Raw genomic sequence first — 24,141 nt, 5'->3', positions numbered from 1 at the left:
AGTAAAGGGGGGGGGGGCTGCCCAGTCTTAGTATAGTATTTTTATTAAAAATAAACTTCAGTCATTTTTTTCATCTATTAAATCTTCTTCCCTGGTTGTTTTAACATTGGATAGTAACATTTTTTTTTTCTGCCAATAAATACCTTATACAGCCCAATTCATGTTTCTTGTCTGGTCATTAGCCTAGCTTTATGACATCATGCACAGCTCTCTCACTCTCGAAAGTTTGCCAGGAAGGGTGGTGGGGTAAATCATAAGAGGGCCAATGAGAGATGCAGAGCTGGGGGTGTGTGTCTGTGTATATCTAGGAAGTGAACAGGCCGCAGCTTCAGCTGCCCACAGTTAAAATGGATGCAGCCAGACTCAGTGGAGGGTGAGTTCCCCCCCAGCCGCGCTTTACTTACCCGAGCCCGTTCACATGCGGCACTCGCCCCCGACGCCCTCTTCGGCACTCAGCCTGGTCGTTGATTGGCTAGAGTGGATGGATTGAAAGCAGCGCAGCCATTGGCTCGCGCTGCTGTCAATCACATCCAATGACGCGGCGCGCCAGGGGGCGAGGCCGAGTGATACAGTGAGCGGCTATAGCCGCCGGCTGTATCACGGGAGCGCGCCTGCAAGAACTTACCACCATGCGAACTCGAATGAAGGTGGAAAGTTCTTGTGGGCAGGACCAGAGACAGCTGCCGAGGGACCCCAGAAGACGTGGATCGGGGACACTCTGTGCAAAACGAGCCACACAGTGGAGGTAAGTATAACATGTTTGTTATTTAAAAAAATAAAAAAGATTCTCTTTACAACCCCTTTAAAGTGGTAGTAAACTCTGTACTACCACTTTTGCCTACAGGTAAGCCTATAATAAGGCTTACCTGTAGGTAAAAAGAATATCTCCTAAACCTGTACGGTTTAGGAGATATTCCCCTCGCAATGAGCCACTGACTTCAGCGGCGCATGCGCAGGGGGGATCCTCGGCTAAAGGCCCGGCAGCTGCCGTACCTTGCCGGAAAGAAGTCTCGCCGCTCCAGCCACTCACAGCACTCCAGCGGCGATACCCGGAAGACACACCAAGGCAAGAGGACAACATCTCCCTCGGCGTAGACCAGGTAAGTTCTCCATGCCTTGTTCCAATGTAAGTATTTTATAATGAGCTAGTATGCGGTGCATACTAGTTCATTATGCCTTTTGCATTTCAGGTATGTAAAAAAAAAAAAAAAAAAAAAAGCTGCTGCGGGTTTACTACCGCTTTAAATGAGAAGTATGGCCAAATTTTTTTTTTTGCCCATACTTCTTTTGTGGGTTCTAAGAGTAAACTTAATGTTGTGCTTCTGTAACCTGAAGTCAGCTTTTAGTGGGCTATAGCTCACGGTTCAGGTTCTGGAAGGAGCCCAACCATGTTGTTGAGGTCAACAAGACAATGGCGGCGCTAAAGGGGTATTACATGATCAAGCCATACGATAATGAACACAGTAATACAATAAGCAAATAAAAGTCCACAGTTGTGGATTCGCTAGGTCAAGCACCAGTGGCAGCAACCTTGGAGTGAAGCAAAGACTCTGCAATATCAAAGGGGAACACCTTCTGTTTTCCCCTTTATATTGTCGAGGTCCACCCAACTGCCGGATTGACAGCTGGCTCTCAGTGTGCAGCTAAAACCCGAAGCCAGCTGTGCCCATCCCTTCTCCAGCCCGGCACTGGAGGGGCGGAGTGGAGAGCTGCGACTAAAAGTCGCTGCTCTTTTTTCTGAGCGGGACGAGAACTTGGTGATCAGCGGTCATGCACAGTACTCAATCTTACAGCTGGATGTGGGACAGCTGCAGCATCACACCAATGCTGCAGCACAGAGAGGAGTATAAAAGGTTTAAAAGTCACCCACCTGCGAAGATGAGATGCTTTTTCTCGCTCTGAAATGTCTACGGTGTTAACCACTGCGTCTGCTTTTTTCTTGGCTTGCTCCATCTTTTTTAGCATCTGCAGAATAAACATATAAAAAATAAATGTTACTTATGCACGTAATTCTTTTTACTTCCCAGCAACTCAAGGCCGCAGGCAGAGCTGCTCCTGCCAATGAGCACGGTGACGAGGTATTCACTATGTAACATGGATCATCAGTGGCATTGTGGTAGTAAAATCAATGAGACAACAGCACAGAGAATCAGAATCTGCATCCCAGTAATCTATTAGCTGGATTCAGAGATAGCGCCGCATCTTTAAGTCGGCGTATCGTATTTACGCTACGCCGCCGTAAGTTACATAGGCAAGTACTGTATTCACAAAGCACTTGCCTCCTAACTTACGGCGGCGTAGCGTAAATGTGGCCGGCGTAAGCGCGCCTAATTCAAATGAGGATGGGGGGGGCATGTTTTATGTAAATGAATGGTGACCTGATGTGATTGACGTTTTTTACGAACGGCGCATGCGCCGTCCGTGTACATATCCCAGTGTGCATTGCTCCAAAGTACGCCGCAAGGACGTATTGGTTTCGACGTGAACGTAAATGACGTCCAGCCCCATTCACTGACTAATTACGCAAACAACGTAATTTTTTCAAATCGACGCAGGAACGACGGCCATACTTAACATTGGCTAGGCCACCTAGGGGGCAGCTTTAACTTTACGCTGGCGTACCTCTTACGGAAACTGCGTATCTTTACTGCGACGGGCGCACGTACGTTCGTGAATCGGCGTATGTAGTCATTTACATATTCTACGCCAAACTCAACGGAAGCGCCACCTAGCGGCCAGCGGAAAAATTGCACCCTAAGATACGACGGCGTAGGAGACTTACGCCGCTCGTATCTTAGACTAATTTAAGCGTATCTGGTTTCCAGAATACGGAGTGGAGTGGACCTATGCCTGAAAGTGGGAGCAAATACCTGGATTGCACAGGTATCTGCTCCCTCCTGACACCGGAAGGGGGGGGGGGGGGGTGTTCCAAAAGTTCAATTTTTAGGTGGAACTCCACTTTAATGTAGTATTTCAAATGTATATTTAATGCCAGCTAACAGGACTGGGTGAAGTGTTGTTTCGCTGTCAGCTTTGCCCGAGGCCGCGCCCCTCATTCCAATCATAATTACGAGACATCTCACCCTTCTTCGCTTCCTGGCCTTTGCTTCAGCCACTTTCTTGATTGGTCGAGCGTTCAGCTCTCGTTGCCTTTGGCGGTATTCCTCCATTGTCTGACGGTCCACAGGAACCTGGACATTGCGATGCTTGCGTTCCTCAGAAATAAACCAGTCTGGAAGTTCGTCTTCAACGTCGTTAAACGCACGCCTGTGGAAAGGTGGAAAATGAAGCTGAGCAGAATGTAGCTAAAATGAGGATAAAATACAGAATGTACAGTATATCTAAAGTCAATTGCAAGGCAATTCAAGGGCACATTGCAAGTGAATAAAAACAATGGCCCAGATTCAGGTAACAATTGCGTCTGCGTAACCATAGTTACGCAGCGCAATTGCTTACTTGCACCGGCGTTTCGAATGCTCCTGATTCAGGAACCTCGTTACACCGACTGCAGCCTAAGATATGACTGGCATAAGGCTCTTACGCCAGTCATATCGTAGGCTGCATTCTTACGATGGCCGCTAGGGGGCGTTCCCGTAGTGGTCAGCGTATAGTATGCAAATTGCATACTAACGCCGATTCACTACCCTACGCACGCAGTTTACGCCGTTTCCGTTCGTCGGTTTTCGCGTAAGGCTGCTCCTGCTAATAGCAGGGGCAGCCAATGCTACGTATACCCGTCGTTCCCGCGTCGCAAAGTTTACATTTTACGTCGTTTGCGTAAGTGAATCGTGAATGCCGCTGGACGCCATTTACGTTCACTTTGAAGCAAATGACGTCCTTGCGACGTCATTTGCCGCAATGCACGTCGGGAAAGTTTCCCGACGGAGCATGTGCACTACGTTCGGCGCGGGAACGCACCTAATTTAAATGATCCACGCCCCCTACGGGATCATTTAAATTACGCGCCCTTACGCCGGGCATTTTTGAGGAGCGCCCACGCAAATTACGTGGCTACTGCTTCGTGAATGAAGCGTATCGCAGATAATTTGCGGGGGCGCAGGGCAAAAACGGGACGCTGCGCCTCCGTAAGAAGTGCGCAGCGGTACCTGAATCTGGCCCAATGTACGGAAAGGAAAAACCCTGCCAGAAAGTATATAAAATATTTGATTTCTCTGTGCTTTTTAGCTTGGGGACAACAAACCATGGTTTAGCTATTATCTAGAGGGTCTTACAGTGAGATGCTATTGACCTATTGTCCTTTGACCCCCCCCCCCCCAATAGGAATATACACCAGACGGGTCAACACAAACACAAAGAAGTACTGACTTGTTAAAGGAGTGGTCTACCAGGTCTCTGGAGGCTTTCTTAGATGTGGCGATAATAGTTCCAATGGCCAGACCTTCTGGATCCAGGACGCGAGATCGTTTTACTGCAAAAACAAAAACCTGAGGTGAGCAACAACTATCTTCAGAAAACAGCGGTGGAAAAAATGTACGCTCCCCAAAAGATTCCCAACCCATGTGGCCAAAATGGATTTCTCTTGACCAGAGTTCATTTTGTAGACTAAGGGGCAGATCCACAAAGCGAGTACGCCGGCGTATCTACTGATAAGCCGGCGTACTTTCAAATTTCCCGCGTCGTATCTTTGTTTTGAATCCTCAAAACAAGATACGACGGCATCTGGGTTAGATCCGACAGGCGTACGTCTTAGTACGCCTTCGGATCTTAGATGCAATTCTTCGGCGTCCGCTGGGTGGCGTTCCCGTCGTTTTCCGCGTCGAGTATGCAAATTAGCTATTTCCGACGATCCACGAACGTACGAGCGGCCGTCGCATTCTTTTACGTCGTCTCTAGACGGCTTTTTTCGGCGTATAGTTAAAGCTGCTATTTGGTGGCGTACGCAATGTTAAGTATGGCTGTTGTTCCCGCGTATAATTAAAAAAACTATAATTTGTTTGCGTAAGTCGTCCGTGAATCGGGCTGGACTTAATTTACGACCACGTCAAAACAATGACGTCCTTGCGACGTCATTTAGCGCAATGCACGGCGGGAAATTTAGGGACGGCGCATGCGCAGTTCATTCGGGACGCGCTTCATTTAAATGAAACACGCCCCCTACTCGCCAATTTGAATTACGAGCCATTACGCCGCGAGAGATAGACTACGCCGCCGTAACTTACGGCGCAAATTCTTTATGGATTCGAACCAAACAGAAGTAAGTTACGGCGGCGTATCGTATCTCAGATAGGCTGCGCCGGGGCAGATCTTTGTGGATCTGCCCCTAAAAAATTTTCATCGACTAAACTGACACTAATTTAGTCAAAAAATATGACTAAAACAATTCAGATGACTAAAATACGACAAACTAAAATGGCATTTTAGTCATAAAACTATAAATAAAACTAAATGAACACTGCTCTCTCTGCTGGCCATTTCTAAATTAGCAACACAATTCGATCCAGAGCCTGTAATAAAAGCACATCAAAGTTTAAACCAGGGGTGCCCAACCAGTGGCCCGCGGAGCCCTCTGATGTGCCCTGCGACCTCCTGCTCTGGGTTGGCTAGTTGGCAAGCGCAGATTGCAGGTTGCCAACCTGCCATCCAAGAGCATCAGTGTTGTGAATGAAGCCGGCGGTAGAGGAAGCAAGCGGCTTTTCAGAAAGCGCACCACACCTGCATAATATAATAGATGGCGGGAAAACCACAGGTACACTGCGCCGCAATTGACTGCAGACCATCAGTGTAAAATCAGCCTTGGGCCCCTTTCACATGATCGGTCCAACCCAATCGGACCCTCCATTCACCTCTATGGAGCGGCAGATGTAAACAGACTTTTGTCCGTTTACACCTGCCTGCCTCCGATCTGCTAAAAAAAAAAAAAAAAAACAGAAGAGGATCTGCCCCCTTCTATCTGATTGGATCGGAGGGCCCATAGAGTAGATTGGGCTGTGTCTGTGTCTGCTTTGCATATGCAGACTGGACACAGACCTGCACACTCACACAGTCATCTGCACACTCCGCTCAATGTGGCCCGCGACTGGTTACTAAGTCGCTTAAGTGGCCTCGGCCTTCAAAGGGTCGGGCTGGTTTAGCCACTTAATGCCCGCCGCACGACTATTTACGTCCGCAAAATGGCACGGACAGGCAGATGGGCGTATATATACGTCCTTGCCTTTCCGCGGGTCCGATCGGGGAAACCCCCCCCCCCCCCCCCCGCTGCGAGCGGCTTACCTCGGAGAGCGATCCGGGACGACGGCGCGGCTATTCGTTTATAGCCGCTCCGTCGCGATCGCTCCCCGGAGCTGAAGAACGGGGAGAGCCGTATGTAAACACGGCTTCCCCGTGCTTCACTGTGGCGGCTGCATCGATCGTGTCATCCCCTTTATAGGGAGACTCGATTGATGACGTCAGACCTATAGCCACACCCCCCTACAGTTGTAAACACACACTAGGTGAACCCTAACTCCTACAGCGCCCCCTGTGGTTAACTCCCAAACTGCAACTGTCATTTTCACAATAAAGAATGCAATTTAAATGCATTTTTTGCTGTGAAAATGACAATGGTCCCAAAAATGTGTCAAAATTGTCCGTAGTGTCTGCCATAATGTCGCAGTCACGAAAAAAATCGCTGATCGCCACCATTAGTAGTAAAAAAAAAAAAATTATAAAAATGCAATAAAAATATCCCCTATTTTGTAAACGCTATACATTTTGCGCAAACCAATCGATAAACGCTTATTGCGATTTTTTTTTACCAAAGATAGGTAGAAGAATACGTATCGGCCTAAACTGAGGGAAAAAAAAATGTTATATATGTTTTTTGGGGGATATTTATTACAGCAAAAAGTTAAAAATATTGAATTTTTTTCAAAATTGTCGCTCTATTTTTGTTTATAGCGCAAAAAATAAAAACCGCAGAGGTGATCAAATACCACCAAAAGAAAGCTCTATTTGTGGGGAAAAAAGGACGCCAATTTTGTTTGGGAGCCACGTCGCACGACCGCGCAATTGTCTGTTAAAGCGACGCAGTGCCAAATTGCAAAACCTGGCCTGGGCATTTAGCTGCCTAAAGGTCCGGGGCTTAAGTGGTTAAACACTTGATGACCGCTACACGACACGACGATATACGTCGACAGAATGGCACGGCTGGGCATATGGGCGTACAGGTACATCCCCTTTAAGATCTCAGCCGCCGGCGCGCACGCGACCCGGTCGGAAGCAGGTATCCCGCGATCGGGTCACAGAGCTGAAGAACTCGGGGACTGTATGTATTGGGAACTCATCAAGGTTCCTGATTGTTAGAGGGAACCGCAGCAGTCATAGATAGCTAGGATTGACAGCAAGTACCTGATGGCTGCTAGCAGTCACAGTGTGAACTCCGCACAGGGCATTGATGACCTACAGGTTATGGGGGGTATCAATTACTTTTCAAAATGGGTATAATATAGACTCACCATGCATATACTGCTGCTTTTAGATGTGAATATTTCTAAAAACTCAATAATAAGTAACTGAGACCTCATAAGACAGGAACAGCTGTAGGCAACTGACGCCTACCCTCAGCGCATCATGTGGCCAGTCAGAAAACATCAGAAAAAGGTACACTAAAAAAAATTAAGTATAGCATATTGTTGGCGGGGGCCTAAAGTGGTTTAGGGCAGTGATGGCGAAGCCTGGCACTCCAGATGTTTTCGAACTACATTTCCCATGATGATCAGGCACTCTGCAGTGTAGCTGAGTATCATGGGAAATGTAGTTCCAAAACATCTGGGGTGCCAAGGTTCTCCATCACTGGTGCAGGGGGTCTTGAGGGAAGGGGGAGCAGGTAGCACAGAGTTAAGATTTAAGCAAATTAGCATCTATTTTCCCGGTCTTGATTTTCAGGGAGTATCGCCACAAATTCCGTATTGTATAGCTCAACCAATACCGTGTTTCCCCGAAAATAAGCCCGGGTCTTATATTAATTTTGGCAACAAAAGACCCAGTAGGGCTTATTTTCGGGGTAGGTCTTAACATATTCAGGAATCCCCAGTTTGAACAAACTTAAAATGCCCAAATCCTTTCTTTTACAGTAGCACACAATACAGAATGTGTGTGCCCCTGCAATTTAACAGTGCCAAACACCTCAGCTCTCCTCCACCTCTCCCAGCCTCCAGCAAGGGTCCCTGGCCCCCCTCCCTCTACAATGCTCGAAGCAGAGAAGAGAGCACACCAGCATGTGAAGAAAAATAATCTGTAAATACCTTGTGGAGTAACCATGCTGCATACCGCACACAGTACCGTATGACATGTTGATTGCAAAAGCACACAATTTCCCCGAACTAGGGCTTATTTTCGGGGTAGGGCTTATATTGCAGCCCTCCTGGAAAATAGCGCTAGGTCTTATTTTCGGGGAAACACGGTAGCAGTCTGAATGGTTTGGCAAGGAATGGTTATTGCTATGTAATGGACTTATACTGGTGGCTGGAGTTGGTCTTAAAGGGTTTGTAAAGGAAAACATTTTCCCCCCAAATAGCTTCCTTTACCTTAGTGCAGTCCTCCTTCACTTACCTCATCCTTCCATTTTGCTTTTAAATGTCCTTATTTCTTCTGAGAAATCCTCACTTCCTGTTCTTCTGTCTGTAACTCCACACCGTAATGCGAGGCTTTCTCCCTGGTGTGGAGAAAGCCTCTTGAGGGGGCGAGCAGGCAAGTCAGGACACTCTCTACTTTGCAGATAGAGAAAGGAGCTGTGTGTTAGTGGGCGTCCTGACACTCCTGCTCGCCCCCTCAAGAGGCTTTCTCCACACCAGGGAGAAAGCCTCGCATTACTGTGTGTGGTTACAGACAGAAGAACAGGAAGTGAGGATTTCTCAGAAGAAATAAGGACATTTAAAAGCAAAATGGAAGGATGAGGTAAGTGAAGGAGGACTGCACTAAAGTAAAGGAAGCTATTTAGAAAAAAAAAAAAAATTCCTTTACAACCCCTTTAACAGATTACAGTAAACAATGGTCATTGGTATCATTCTTCCTGTATCAACTTAGAACTTTATGTGTTTAAAAATGAAGATGGTAAACCAGGCATTTTGTTTGAAAACACGCTGGCAGGGTGGAAATCTCCCCCCGGGCTGGTGACACTATGCACAGCCACCGGCCGCCATTACCAAATGCTGTTTTTGCAGAGCAGGAATATGCCTGCTGGAGCTCTGTTAACACAGGTCACGGCTGCTGCTCACCTCCCACTGTGCCTGTGTCAGCTCTGAGGTAGATGGCTGCAGAGCTGAGCTATGTCTCGTCTCACACATAGCTCAGCCTCAGCGCACACCAGCGCTGACATCCCCTTCTATCTCTGCACAGACACGAGGAAAGATAGAGCTCATCTGATCCTCCTCCTTCTGAGTCGGCCCTGCCCACACTCCCCGGGCATGTGTGGGCACTGGACAGGAAGTTTGAACCCAAAAAATCATCAGACAGCCTGAATGCGCCTCAGCCTCCATCCTGGTAAGTTCACCCTCTTTAGTCTCTCCTGCCTCCCAGTGTATAAAAAGGGGTGCTCTGTAGACTTTGTTAAAGGGGGAGGGGGGGCAGGCTTTGGTGAGCAGAGACCCTCTTTACACAATAGTCCACAGCATGCACCCTTAAATCAAGTTTCCCAGAACACCCCTTACATCAGATCTGATGTGTATGGGGTCTGTGCGGACTCGGGTGTAAGGGGAGGCCTCTGTGCGGACTCGGGTGTAAGGGGAGGCCTCTGTGCGGACTCGGGTGTAAGGGGAGGCCTCTGTGCGGACTCGGGTGTAAGGGGAGGCCTCTGTGCGGACTCGGGTGTAAGGGGAGGCCTCTGTGCGGACTCGGGTGTAAGGGGAGGCCTCTGTGCGGACTCGGGTGTAAGGGGAGGCCTCTGTGCGGACTCTGATGTAAGGGGAGGCCTCTGTGCGGACTCTGATGTAAGGGGAGGCCTCTGTGCGGACTCTGATGTAAGGGGAGGCCTCTGTGCGGACTCTGATGTAAGGGGAGGCCTCTGTGCGGACTCTGATGTAAGGGGAGGCCTCTGTGCGGACTCTGATGTAAGGGGAGGCCTCTGTGCGGACTCTGATGTAAGGGGAGGCCTCTGTGCGGACTCTGATGTAAGGGGAGGCCTCTGTGCGGACTCTGATGTAAGGGGAGGCCTCTGTGCGGACTCTGATGTAAGGGGAGGCCTCTGTGCGGACTCTGATGTAAGGGGAGGCCTCTGTGCGGACTCTGATGTAAGGGGAGGCCTCTGTGCGGACTCTGATGTAAGGGGAGGCCTCTGTGCGGACTCTGATGTAAGGGGAGGCCTCTGTGCGGACTCTGATGTAAGGGGAGGCCTCTGTGCGGACTCTGATGTAAGGGGAGGCCTCTGTGCGGACTCTGATGTAAGGGGAGGCCTCTGTGCGGACTCTGATGTAAGGGGAGGCCTCTGTGCGGACTCTGATGTAAGGGGAGGCCTCTGTGCGGACTCTGATGTAAGGGGAGGCCTCTGTGCGGACTCTGATGTAAGGGGAGGCCTCTGTGCGGACTTGTGATCATGAAAAATCTTAGACTGCTTTCTTCGATCCATCACTGGGCCACTTGACTGGACTTGCCCCCCAGGCCTAAGGCTGCCAGCCCTCCCCTGCACCCTGGTATAACCTGAACCCCAATTTTAAGATACCAACCTGGACGTTCTACTGGAACCACTTCAAAGTCATCGGTCTCATCAATTTCTCTTTTTCCATGACTCTTCTTCAAAGACTTTATATGCCTACATGACACACACATGAAGAAGACATTATAGGTACAAACTGTCTTGAGTAAGGATCACAATTGCCAGCGGCCCTTCCCCCATCTTACCCTTCGTCATCACTGCTGTCGCTATCGGAGTCATTGGAGTCCTCAGCAGCTGCAGTCTGGTCAGACCCCCCCGCAGATGTTTCGGGACCCTTGGACGGCGTTTCTGTGTTCACCTCTATTGTGGTTTCCTCAGATTTCCGTTTTTTCTTTCTGTCTTTCTTCTTTTCTTCTGGCTTTGTTTCTATACATTAACAATTGGGTGTTACCTTAAAGCGGGGTTCCGGGCAGATCTCAATTACATTATTATGAATATTCATTAAAACATATTAATAAAGCACGATCGGTACATAAACAGGTGCAAAACCTTACCCGATATCATCTCAGGGATCTTGTGGCCGTTTCCATCATAGCTGTGGGCATTATGAAGCCCAGTTCATGTTTCTTCCGAAAGAGGTGCATGCTGGGATTTTTAGGCACAGGAATGCCCAGGGACTCCTGGGAAATGAGTGTCATCATTTCCCAGGAGGCAATGGGGTTTTAGGACAGGAAGTTCTACCACTGCAGATTACAAAATCTGCCTAGTAACAGCCATATAGAAGTGAGTAAAAAAAAAATTAAGATTTTTTTTTTTTGTACATTAAAGGCAAGCTGTTCAAAATCCTCACTTTCTGTTCTTCTGTCTAACTCACCACCGTAATGCAAGGCTTTCTCCCTGGTGTGGGCGAGCAGGAGAGTCAGGACGCCCACTAACACAGAGCTCCTTTCTCTATCTGCAAAGTAGAGAGTGTCCTGACCCTCCTGCTCGCCCCCTCAAGAGGCTTTCTCCACACCAGGGAGAGAGCCTCGCATTACTGCGTGTAGTTACAGAACAGGAAGTGAGGATTTCTCAGAAGAAATAAGGACATTTGAAAGCAAAATGGCCTTGGTAAGTGAAGGAGGACTGCACTAAGGTAAAGGAAGCTATTTAGGGAAACATTTTTTTACCTTTAAGTCCTGTAAGGTCACCATTAATAGGACTTGTTTTTCCAGCAAGTTTTTTGATCTTTTGATGAGCCATTCATTACTTTTTATTATTATTATTATTTCTAGTGACCAATAAAGAACAAACTGTGAATGAATAACGACCAATTGCCATTTAAAGCGGGGGTTCATCCAAAAAAAAAAAATGTAACATTACATTCAGCCGAGTTGTCCTAATGACAATCGGCTGTTTTTTTATTTATTTTTTATTTCCCCGTACATACCGTATTTTCACCGCCGCTTCCGGGTATGTCTTCTGCGGGACTGGGCGTTCCTAATTGATTGACAGGCTTCCGACCGTCGCATACATCGCGTCACGAGTTGCCGAAAGAAGCCGGACTGCGAGTCGGCTCTATACGGCGCCTGCGCACCGACGTTCGGCTTCTTTCGGCAACTCCTGACGCGCTGTATGCGACGGTCGGAAGCCTGTCAATCAATTAGGAACGCCCAGTCCCGCAGAAGACATACCCGGAAGCGGCGGTGAAAATACGGTATGTACGAAAAAAAAAAAAAAAAAAAAAAAACAGCCGATTGTCATTATGACAACTCGGCTGAATGTAATGTTAAAAAAATGTTTTTGTGGTGAACCTCCGCTTTAACAGTTGCAGGCAATTAACTGTTCTTTATTTTGTGGTTGTGTTGTCCGTTGGGTTAATCTCACAGAGAAAAACCTGAAAATCTCTGTACATAATCACCGAGTCGCACACCATCATTGGTTGAGTTGGTCTGTAGGATCTCTTTGATAAAATGTTACGGACCTATCTAGTTTCCAGTACTTTACCTTTTTTGGTATCCTGTAAAATTTTTGCCTGCTTAAGTTCCATCTCCTCATCAGCATCAGATTGTAGTATAGATGAGAAAATTCCCTGAAACAAAAATAAATGAATAAAAATTGCCACTAAACATAATATGATCAAAACAAAATATGAACTGCTTGTAAATCTGTGGAATCAATTAATCCTGAAGGTAACCAAAGGCCCTGATGTCAGGGGGGGGGGGGGACTCTGATTCAAGAGGGGATTTCAATAACACCGATGTAAGGGGGGGACTCCGATAAAAACTCCGATGTATTGGGGGGGGGGGGGGGACTCAGATATGGACCCTGATGTATTGGGGGGGGGGGGGGGGTTGGGAGGGGCACGGAGGGGACTCAGATATGGACCCTGATGTATTGGGGGGGGGGGTTGGGAGCGGCACGGAGGAGACTCAGATATGGACCCTGATGTATTGGGGGGGGGGTTGGGAGGGGCACGGAGGGGACTCAGATATGAACCCTGATGTATTGGGGGGGGGGGGGGGGTTGGGAGGGGCAAGGAGGGGACTCAGATATGGACTCTGATGTATTGGGGGGGGGGAGAAGGGGTGCGGAGGGGACTCAGATATGGACCCTGATGTATTGGGGGGGGTTGGGAGGGGCACAGAGGGGACTCAGATATAGACCCTGATGTATTGGGGGGGGGGGGGGTTGGGAGGGGCACGGAGGGGACTCAGATATGGACCCTGATGTATTGGGGGGGGGGGGGGGGGGGGTGCGGAGGGGACTCAGATATGGACCCTGATGTATTGGGGGGGGGGAGGGGTGCGGAGGGGACTCAGATATGGACCCTGATGTATTGGGGGGGGGGGGGGAGGGGTGCGGAGGGGACTCAGATATGGACCCTGATGTATTGGGGGGGGGGAGGGGTGCGGAGGGGACTCAGATATGGACCCTGATGTATTGGGGAGGGGGTGCGGAGGGGACTCAGATATGGACCCTGATGCAAGAGGGGGGGTGAACAACCTTATATAGGGCCAGTTATAGGTAGGGGTGGTTGCCCTTTTCTCAACACAGTTGGTTGAATTGGGTGCAGGGACGCAATGGATGCCTTCGCTGCCATTGTTCTTTTGCTGGGTTTCACGTTGGTCCCTGTGCAGTTAAAGAGGGGTGGGATCCCTCCAGGCATACCTGCCCTTAAAGTGTTACTCATCTCAGAACCCTGCAATCACTATATCTGGTCTCCCACAGTACACAGAACATGGACATGCAATCGTTTTAGTAAATATAAACTGCTAAATACCCTTTCTCATCAGCAGTATATAGCGGTCTTGTGACTTCGATCAGTGCCTGGTTAAAGCTTGTAGGAGGAGTTTTCATACTGCATTGAGCTGTCCTATCAGGATCAAAGGACCCTTGACCCCCTGTCTGGACAGTACTGATTGGCCCGGTGCTGATCGCATGCACTATCCAAAGAAGATAAAAAACTTTCTACCGCGTTTCCCCCGAAAATAAGACCTAGCTTTATTTTCCAGGGGGTTGCAATATAAGCCCTACCCCGAAAATAAGACCTAGTTTAAAATGCTTGTAAAATCCTATAATCCACTCTATTACAGTAGTATATAATGTACAATGTGTGTGTTTCTGTAATATAATTGCAGGGAAGAGAGCTCCGGCGGGTCACAGAAGCGCAGAGCGGCGCTATAATGAAGGTATTTGGCACAATTATATTACAGAAACACACACACAATGTACATTTATATAATACTGTAATATAGTAAATTATAGGATTTTACAAGCATTTTACCTCGGTTCACACTAGGGATTCCTGGCAGGGAGATGGTGGGCGAGAGAAGACAGCACATTACATGGTAAGACCTACCCCGAAAATAAGCCCTACTGTATCTTTTGTTGCCAAAATTAATATAAGACCCGGTTTATTTTCGGAGAAACACGGTAGCAGTACACACGAAACTGAGCATGTGCAGCCTGACTCCATAGACTCTGTCTTATCCGGACATCTTATGCAGTCAGTGGAAGAATGGGAGCCTCTGTGCATACAGGATCAAGCAGCCTATTTACACAATGCAGAGGATTAACCCCTTAGGTTCCACCGTAACTATAACAAGCGTGCTTTACCGCATATACACACTGGCCTGGATTCAAGAAGCAATTGCGCCTGTGTAACCATAGGTTACATAGCGCAATTGCTTACTTGCCCCGGCGTAACGAATGCTCCTGATTCAGGAACCTCGTTACGCCGACTGCAGCCTAAGATATGCGCGGCATAAGGCTCTTATGCCCGCATATGTTAGGCTGCATTCTTGCGATGGCCGCTAGGTGGCGTTCCCGTTGTGCTAAGCGTATAGTATACAAATTGCATACTAACACCGATTCACAACGTTGCGCGAGCCCTGCGTACGCAATTTACGTCGTTTCCATATGGCGGTTTTTGCGTAAGGCTGCCCCTGCTATTAGCAGGGGCAGCCCATGTTACGTATACCCGTCGTTCCCGCGTCGCGAAATTTGAAATTTACGTAGTTTGCATAAGTGAATCGTTAATGGCGCTGGACGCCATTCACGTTCACTTAAAAGCAAATGACGTCCACGTCATTTGCCGCAATGCACGTCGGGAAAGTTTCCCGACGGAGCATGCGCTCTACGATCGGCGCGGGAACGCGCCTAATTTAAATGATTCCTGCCCCCTACGGGATCATTTAAATTGCGTGCGCTTACGCCGGGCATTTTGCCGGCGCGCCCGCGCAATTTACGGAGCTTCTGCTCCGTGAATCGAGGGCAGCGCAAAAAAAATTGCGGGGGCGCAGGGCAAAAACGTTGCCCTGCGCCTCCGTAAAAAAAGCGCAATTCTTACTGAATCCGGGCCACTGATTTCACTGTTGTAGGTTTAGTAACACTAGAGTAATGATAGTGATTAGGGAAGCGGGGATTCGACTCGGAGACAGCGCGGGAGAAGCCGGGAGGACACCACCGAGGCCGCGGACGGACGCCGGGCAAGACACCAAAACTGTAAGTAATAAAATGTTTTTTTTACAGGTTGTCGGGTCAACATTAGGGGTGCGCGCTATACGCCGGAGCGCGCAATACCCCTATAAATACGGTAACTAAATGTGAAAATCAGAGGTGTTCTGTCACATTAGCAAGCATGTAAGGTCAGCAGGTTTGCTGCGGCTTTTAAAATGTAACATGTAAACAGTCCGTCAGATTTACATACACTGTATTTAAACACATAAGCTCTGTTTTGTGTTGAAAATAACTGTGAAATCTAAGGGCCCTTTCACACGGAGCGGATCAGTAATGATCCGCTCCGTGTGTCCGCTTTGCTCAGCGGGGATCCTCCGTAAAATCCCCGCTGAGCTGGCAGCAGACAGGGGGCGGTCCCCGTACACCGTGCAGGGACCGCCCTGTGTTTCCTCCGCTCTCCCCTATGGGGGATCGGACGAACACGGACCGTATGTCCGCGTTCACCCGATCTGATCCGCCAGACGGAAGAAAAATAGGATTTCTTCCGTCTGCAAAATGCGGATCTTTGCGGAGGCGGACAAATTACGGATGTCAGCGGATGTTCATCCGCTGACACCCGTAATCACATAGGGACCCATGTATGTCCCGTTTTCATCCGCAAACGGACGGATGAAAATGCGGACATACGGTCCGTACGTGTGAAAGGGCCCTTAGCCACTTAAGGACCGGAACAATATGCTGCCTAAAGACCCAAGGTGTTTTCACAGTTCGGGACTGCGTCGCTTTAACAGACAATTGCGCGGTCGTGCGACGTGGCTCCCAAACAAAATTGGCGTCCTTTTTTCCCCACAAATAGAGCTTTCTTTTGGTGGTATTTGATCACCTCTGCGGTTTTTATTTTTTGCGCTATAAACAAAAATAGAGCGACAATTTTGAAAAAAATGCAATATTTTTTACTTTTTGCTATAATAAATATCCTCCAAAAACATATATAAATTTATTTATTTTCCTCAGTTTAGGCCGATACGTATTCTTCTACCTATTTTTGGTAAAAAAAAAAAAATCGCAATAATCGTTTATCGGTTGGTTTGCGCAAAATTTATAGCGTTTACAAAATAGGGGATAGTTTTATTGCATTTTTTTTTTATTTATTTTTTTTACTACTAATGGCGGCGATCAGCGATTTTTTTCGGTACTGCGACATTATGGCGGACACTTCGGACAATTTTGACACATTTTTGGGACCATTGTCATTTTCACAGCAAAAAATGCATTTAAATTGCATTGTTTATTGTGAAAATGACAGTTGCAGTTTAGGAGTTAACCACAGGGGGCGCTGTAGGAGTTAGGGTTCACCTAGTGTGTGTTTACAACTGTAGGGGGGTGTGGCTGTAGGAATGACGTCATCGATCGAGTCTCCCTATAAAAGGGATCACTCGATCGATGCGCCGCCACAGTGAAGCACGGGGAAGCCGTGTTTACCTACGGCTCTCCCCGTTCTTCAGCTCCGGGGCGGCTATAAACGAATAGCCGCGCCCTCGTCCAGGATCGCCCCCCGAGGCTTACTGACCGCCGCATGTACCGGGGGGGGGGGGGGGGGGACCCCCGACCCACGTCTAGCAGAGGACGTACAGGTACGTACATGTGCCTGTCCGTGCCATTCTGCTGACATATATGTACATGAGGAGGTCGGCAAGTGGTTAAACTCCGGTGGGTGTAACAAGATTAGTCTTTATTTTTTGCTGATCTGAAAAATGATCCGATCCGTGAGTTTTTTGATCCGTTGCACCCCTACCATCCGCCCTACAGTTAGAATCACTCCCTAGGACACACTTAACCCCTTCATCACCCCCCTAGTGTTTAACCCCTTCCCTGTCAGTGTCATTTACACAGTAATCAGTGCATTTTTATAGCACTGATCGCTGTAAAAATGACAATGGTCCCAAAATAGCGTCAAAAGTGTCCGATGTGTCCGCCATAATGTCGCAGTCACAATAAAAATCGCAGCTTGCTGCCATTACTAAAAAAAAGACTAATAAAAAAATTGCCATAAATCAATCCCCTATTTTGTAGACGCTATAGCTTTTGCGCAAACCAATCAATATACACTTATTGCGATTTTTATTACCAAAAATATGTAGAAGAATACGTATCCGCTTATACTGAGAAAAAAATCGGGGTATATTTATTATAGCAAAAAGTACAAAATGTTGTTTTTTTTTCTAAATTTACACTCTTTTTTTGTTTATAGCGCAAAAAATAAAAAAATCGCAGAGATGATAAAATACCACCAAAAGAAAGCTCTATTTGTGGGGGGGAAAAAAGGACGTCAATTTTGTTTGGGCACAGCGTCGCACAACCGCGCAATTGTCAGTTAAAGCGACACAGTGCCAAATTGGGAAAAATGGCCTGGTCATTTAGCAGCCAAATCTTCCGGGGCTGAAGTGGTTAAAGAATCTTTCAGGTAGCCAAACAAGGAATTTTATGGAAGATTTCTGACTCACCTTTCCAAACCACAGACTGGTGTCTCTTTGCTCACGCTCAGATTTATCCTCTAGGGACAGCAGCAGAGGATTTGTGGTTTCTTCATCCTCCTCGTGTGTCTGCTGATTGGCTCCTGGGACCCTGAGAACAGAGAAAAGATTGATGATCCTGTGAATCTATCCACCAGCATGTGTCGGTGCAAGTGCCAGTAAAATAAAACCTTTAAAGCCTAAATAAAACTGCTGGCCATAGACGGATTAAAATTCGGCCTGATCCGTCTACAATTATGCTCCAAAGTTTGCACACCCTGCCAGAAAGAGTGACATTTTGGCAATGATATTGAAAACATGACTGGTCAGAACAAAAAAACTCTTATATTTATTTAACCGCTTGCCGACCGCCTGCGGCAGGTTGGCTCAGCTGCGCAAAATCACGTAATATAACGCGATGTTGCTCTGTGGCCACTAGGGGCGCTCGCCCCCGTTGTCGATGCGAGTGCCCGGCGGGTGCGATCACCCATGATCGCTCTTAACCACTAGAGGGCCGGGCTATAGACGAAAGACGTCCACAGCGCGGCTCTCAAGTGCCGAGTGGACGTCTTTAGACGTCCTGTTGTTGCGATTCCCCATGCGCCCAGCGGGGGAAACAACGTGCCTGGCGGCCGCGATGTCCGCCAGACACTCGCGATTGTCGGTGACACAGCAGGACGTGGAGCTCTGTGTGTAAAAAGGACCACAAAGTGGCCTGGTCTTTGGCCAGCCAAATGGTCTGGGGCTTAAGTGGTTATGGATAGTGATCATATGAAGCCATTTATTATCTCATTATTATCACACACAGAAATCACCCAAATTGCCCTGATCAAAAGCCTCCATCCCCTGAAATGTTTGGCCCTTGGTACACACACACACACACGTTAAAATGGAAATTAAAAGGTCAATTTTCCACATCTGTGGCTTTTTAAATTGCAATTAGTGTCTGTGTACGTCGCCCCCACAGATTGAAATGTAAGCAAGCAATTTGATTAGCGCTGTTCGTTTCTAGCCGCTCCGTCGCGATCGCTCCCCGGAGCTGAAGAACGGGGAGAGCCGTATGTAAACACGGCTTCCCCGTGCTTCACTGTGGCGGCTGCATCGATCGAGTGATCCCTTTTATAGGGAGACTCGATCGATGACGTCATTCCTACAGCCACACCCCCCTACAGTTGTTAACACACACTAGGTGAACCCTAACTCCTACAGCGCCCCCTGTGGTTAACTCCTCCAGCGCCCCCTGTGGTTAACTCCCAAACTGCAACTGTCATTTTCACAATAAACAATGCAATTTAAATGCATTTTTTGTTGTGAAAATGCCAATGGTCCCAAAAATGTGTCAAAATTGTCCGAAGTGTCCGCCATAATGTCGCAGTCACGAAAAAAATCGCTGATCGCCGCCATTAGTAGTAATAAATAAATAAATAATAAAACTATCTCCCCATTTTGTAAACGCTATAAATTTTGCGCAAACCAATCGATAAACGTTTGCACGTCGCACAATTGTCTGTTAAAGCGACGCAGTGCCGAATCGCAAAACCTGGCCATTTAGCTGCCTAAAGGTCCGGGGCTTAAGTGGTTAACCACTTAACCCCCAGACCATATTGCTGGTCAAAGACCAGAGCACTTTTTGCAATTCGGCACTGCGTCGCTTTAACTGACAATTGCGCGGTCGTGCGACGTGGCTCCCAAACAAATATGGCGTCCTTTTTTTCCCACAAATAGAGCTTTCTTTTTGTGGTATTTGATCACCTCTGCAGTTTTTCGTTTTTGCGCTATAAACAAAAATAGAGCGACAATTTTGAAAAAAAATTAATATTTATTACTTTTTGCAGTAATAAATATCCCCCAAAAATATATAAAATAAAAAAGAAATTCTCAGTTTTGGCCGATATGTATTCTTCTACATATTTTTCGTAAAAAAAAACTAAAAAAACGCAATAAACGTTTATTGATTGGTTTGCGCAAAAGTTATAGCATTTACACAATAGGGGGTATTTTTATGGCATTTTTATTAATATTTTTTTTTTACTAGTAATGGCGGCGATCGTTTTTTTTTTTGGTACTGCGACATTATGGCGGACACTTTTGGGACCATTGGCATTTTTATAGCGAACAGTGCTATAAAAATGCATTGGATTACTATAAAAATGCCACTGGCAGTGAAGGGGTTATGTATGTTCCCTCATTGTGTTCTAACAGTAGGGGGGGTGGGAATGACATGGGGAAATGACTGATCGCTGTTCATACATTGTATGAACAGAAGATCAGCATTTCTCTCCCTGACAGGACCTGGAGCTGTGTGTTTACACACACAGCTCCAGGTCCTCGCTCTGTAACGAGCGATCGCGTGTGCCCGGCGGTGATCGCGACCGCCAGGCACGCGCGCGGGAGTCAGGAGAGGGGGGGGGGGCGTGCCCTAGTGGCCGCTAGGAGAGCCAACGTTATATTACGTGCTCTCGCGCAGGAGAGCCGACCTGCCGCCGTAAAACGACGGCGGCTGGTCGGCAAGTGGATAATAAACATGCCAAATAGCTTAATATGGCTACAAATAAATACGCAGATATGCTAAACTAACTTTAAATCGGATATACTACATTTATATGTTTTAATTAGGAATAATATTACTTAAAAAAAATTAGGGAGGCACGTCTTACCTTTTCCCCGGTTTATTCTGCAGATTCTTCTCATGTTTTCTCACTTCCTCCACATCATCCTCATCCAGATCGCTGGCAAGAGAGATCTCATCATCCTCCAGGTTCTCATCGTCTGACAAAACAACATCTCCATCGTAATAGGCGGAGTCTGACATAAGGGCATCTGCGGCAGACATGTCTCCGCGTGACAACGTTTGCAAGAGCTAAAAAAAACAACAGAGAGGGCATATAAGCTAGGACTCTTATTCAATAAGCAACAGTGCATTCAAAGTGCATTAGCACTCCCAGATTACTGCAACAATATAACAAAAAGGAAAGCTGAAGGCCAGGCAAGCAGCTTACTATACAGAGAAAATACATATATATGGGAGCGGCTGTACATTGCAAAAGGTTGTGTTTCTATCTATCCAGTCCTGAGATTCACACATCTCTGCCATACGGCAATAGAGCTGTCTAGCAGGGGAGGGGGATCAGATTTTTCCCTGCAGCAGTTTCCCTTTCACTTACACTATGTGACTGGACAGTGAAAGGAGAAGGAGCAGACGGACAAGTTCATCCCTCCTCATTCTGATCTCTCCTCCTTGGAGCATGCTCCTTCAGGGCTGGACTGGGACCAAAAAAATTGCACTCATCCAGACCAGCCCACTTTAAAGGGGTTTTCCACCCATTTTTTAAGTTTATTAAAAGTCAGCAGCTACAAAAAGTGTAGCTGCTGGCTTTTAATAAACTGACACTTACCTGCTCCAGCGACGCGCCGGCCGGGGGTCCCGCTCCTCTCCCCCCCTCCCCGGCCAGCGTCTTCATTGTCACTGTGGGCACCCGGCCGTGACAGCTTTCGGCTTCACGGCCGGGCACCCTCTGCGCATGCGCGAGCGGCACTGCGCATGCGCGCGCGGCCCTGCGCTGTTTGATTGGACAGGCGATCGCCTGGGACCTGTCACGTGTCCCAGGCGATCGCCTACAGGGAGGGGCTGCCAAAAGGCGATATGACGTATCGCCTTAGCAGCCCCTCGGCGGAAGGAGGAAGTGGGACAGGAAGTCCCCTTCTCCTGAAGCCCCCACTCCCCCCCAAAAAAAATTACATGCCAAATGTGGCATGTAAGGGGCGAGGAGTGGGTTAAGAGGAAGTTACATTTTTGGGTGGAACTCCTCTTTAATTTTGAAAACAAGTGAAGTGGGAGGGCTAACGACACATGCAGGCAGGGCCGATCCGCCCTATAGGCTCACTATGCAAGCCGCTTAGGGCCCCATAAAGCTGCGGAGGGCCCCCCAAATTACTAAAGGCCCCGCCTGGTGAGATGTAATTTTTGGTCCCTTACCCCGCTTCTCAACTTGCTGGCTGCATGGGAGAAGAGGTAAGAAGTCAGTACCCCCCGCTTCTCATTTAATGTAAGATGTAATTTCCGACAGCAGAACACCCCGTTTCTCAACTATAATCTTTAATGTGGCACGTCACTGTGGGCAGCCCCCCACTTCTCAACTTTAATGTGACATGTCATTTTGCTTAGGGCCCCAGGGAGTTCAGGATCGGCACTGCATGCAGGAACATTGCTACAGCCTCATTGGCTGGAATTTCAGAAACCGGCATTTCTGCACAGCCATTGGCTGCCTTTCAGCAAGGCAGCAGCGCTGAGGTTGACCTGGGTTGCGCACTATGAAGTGAGGTGATGGGCAGTGCTGATGACAGGTCTCTCCTTTACCGGCTGGCCGGACAAACCCGCCCCCCCTGGCCGGCCAACCTCGATGGCCACTCAAGCGCCCCCACCATTCACTGGCCATTAGCCTTTCTACTTTATTTCTCTTATAGGCAGTACAGCGGTGCTAAAATTAATGGGCAGCACAGCCATTACTTTAACAGGCTGTCACCAAAACCGGCCCGCTGAGCCATCGGCCCACCGGGAAAAATGGACAGTACATGCCTGTGCTCCTTGACCAGCAACACAATTTACTGTCTCCTTGTGCTGCTTCTTTCTCCCTCTCTCCAGGTTCTCAGTGTAAAATACATTTACTATGTGCAGTAAGCTGCTCATTTGTCTCCCCCCCCCCCCCTTAAAGCACACTATATCCCTTGTGGCTCCTATATTCAAAAAAGATATGCAAAAAATGTGTTTTAACATTTTGCTCGTCTTGCAAAATGCTCTTAAACCAAGTTAGCTCAGGAGTGTTTGGATACTGGGTCCAAACTTGCCAGTACTATCCCACCAATCATAATCAGCCAAGGCTTTCCCCACCCTGCATGGACTAAGGGCCCGTACACACGATCCCAAAATCGGACGAAAAATACCGCTTTCGACGCGATATTATTTTATCTATATTTGAGATCCGGCTTCCGGGTACTTCTCCCGCGGGAGAGTCGCAATGATGTCTATCAGAAAATGTTCCCCCCCGGCGGATAAGGCCCCGCCCCCCGTATTGCGTAGGCGCGTCTTGGAGTTTCCGAAAGGAGCCAAACAGGTAAAGCTGCGAGTCGGCTCTATACGGCGCCTGCGCAGTCAGCTCTACACGGCTCCTAGTCGGTGCGCAGGCGCTGTGTAGAGCCGACTCGCCACTTTACATGTTCGGCTCCTTTCGGAAACTCCGTGACGCGCCTACGCAATAAGGGAGGCGGGACCTTATCTGCTGGGGGGAACATTTTCTGATAGACACCAATCATCTGGGCGAACGCCCAGATTACATTGCGGCTCAGCTTGAAAACGCCTACTCCCGCGGGAGAAGTACCCGGAAGCCGGATTTCAAATATACATTATAAAGGTATGTACAGCCTAAAAAAAAAAAAGGGGTCAGATTTCTGGATCCATTAGGGAGGGGAATGCCTCAGCTGCTTATGATTGGCGGTCCACGACGAAAGCTTCCCAGCAGGGTAACTCAGGCGGGTCCAGTCTAGTATCCAAACATGCCGGAGCTCATGCCCAATGCTGGTGTCAGACTGGGGACATCTTGTGACAATAGGCAGGGACATCTTAATAGCATCATGGGCCCCTGGGCAAAGTAATGCTCTGGGGCCCCTACAATGGTGACAGTGCAGGTAAACAGACATCAAGTAGGTAGGAGGCAGACTGCCTCCCCTGTGTATCTATCACTATCAGTGCCATCATGGGGCCCCCAATTTTTTTAACCACTTAAGCCCCGAACCTTTAGGTAGCTTAATGCCCAGGCCAGGTTTTGCGATTCGGCACTGCGTCGCTTTAACAGACAATTGCGCGGTCGGGCGACATGGCTCCCAAACAAAATTGGCGTCCTTTTTTCCCCACAAATAGAGCTTACTTTTGGTGGTATTTGATCACCTCTGCGGTTTTTATTTTTTGCGCTATAAACAAAAATAGAGCGACAATTTAAAAAAAAAATGCAATATATTTTTTACTTTTTGCTATAATAAATATCCCCCAAAAACAGGCCGATACGTATTCTTCTACCTATTCTTGGTAAAAAAAAAATTGCAATA

The 24,141-nt window shown here is 47.9% G+C and overlaps 1 protein-coding gene across 1 annotated transcript in view; it reads right to left on the bottom strand.

The window, feature by feature from the left end:
• Positions 1–24,141, bottom strand: part of FTSJ3 (FtsJ RNA 2'-O-methyltransferase 3) — a 75,989-nt gene that overhangs the window by 5,047 nt on the left and 46,801 nt on the right. Inside the window, exons 14-21 of the mRNA XM_040321025.1 lie at positions 20,700–20,902; positions 18,034–18,154; positions 12,575–12,659; positions 10,834–11,014; positions 10,659–10,744; positions 4,327–4,429; positions 3,084–3,267; positions 1,871–1,965 (exon numbers count right to left, since the gene is read on the bottom strand). Coding sequence (XP_040176959.1) covers positions 1,871–1,965; positions 3,084–3,267; positions 4,327–4,429; positions 10,659–10,744; positions 10,834–11,014; positions 12,575–12,659; positions 18,034–18,154; positions 20,700–20,902 — 1,058 coding nt within the window. The remainder of the gene's footprint in view (positions 1–1,870; positions 1,966–3,083; positions 3,268–4,326; positions 4,430–10,658; positions 10,745–10,833; positions 11,015–12,574; positions 12,660–18,033; positions 18,155–20,699; positions 20,903–24,141) is intronic.

Source organism: Rana temporaria, chromosome 8, assembly GCF_905171775.1.
Source record: "Rana temporaria chromosome 8, aRanTem1.1, whole genome shotgun sequence".
In the NCBI taxonomy this organism is placed as follows: Eukaryota; Metazoa; Chordata; class Amphibia; order Anura; family Ranidae; genus Rana; species Rana temporaria.
The sequence above is the reverse complement of the archived record's forward strand: the minus strand, read 5'-3'. Positions and strand labels throughout refer to the sequence as shown.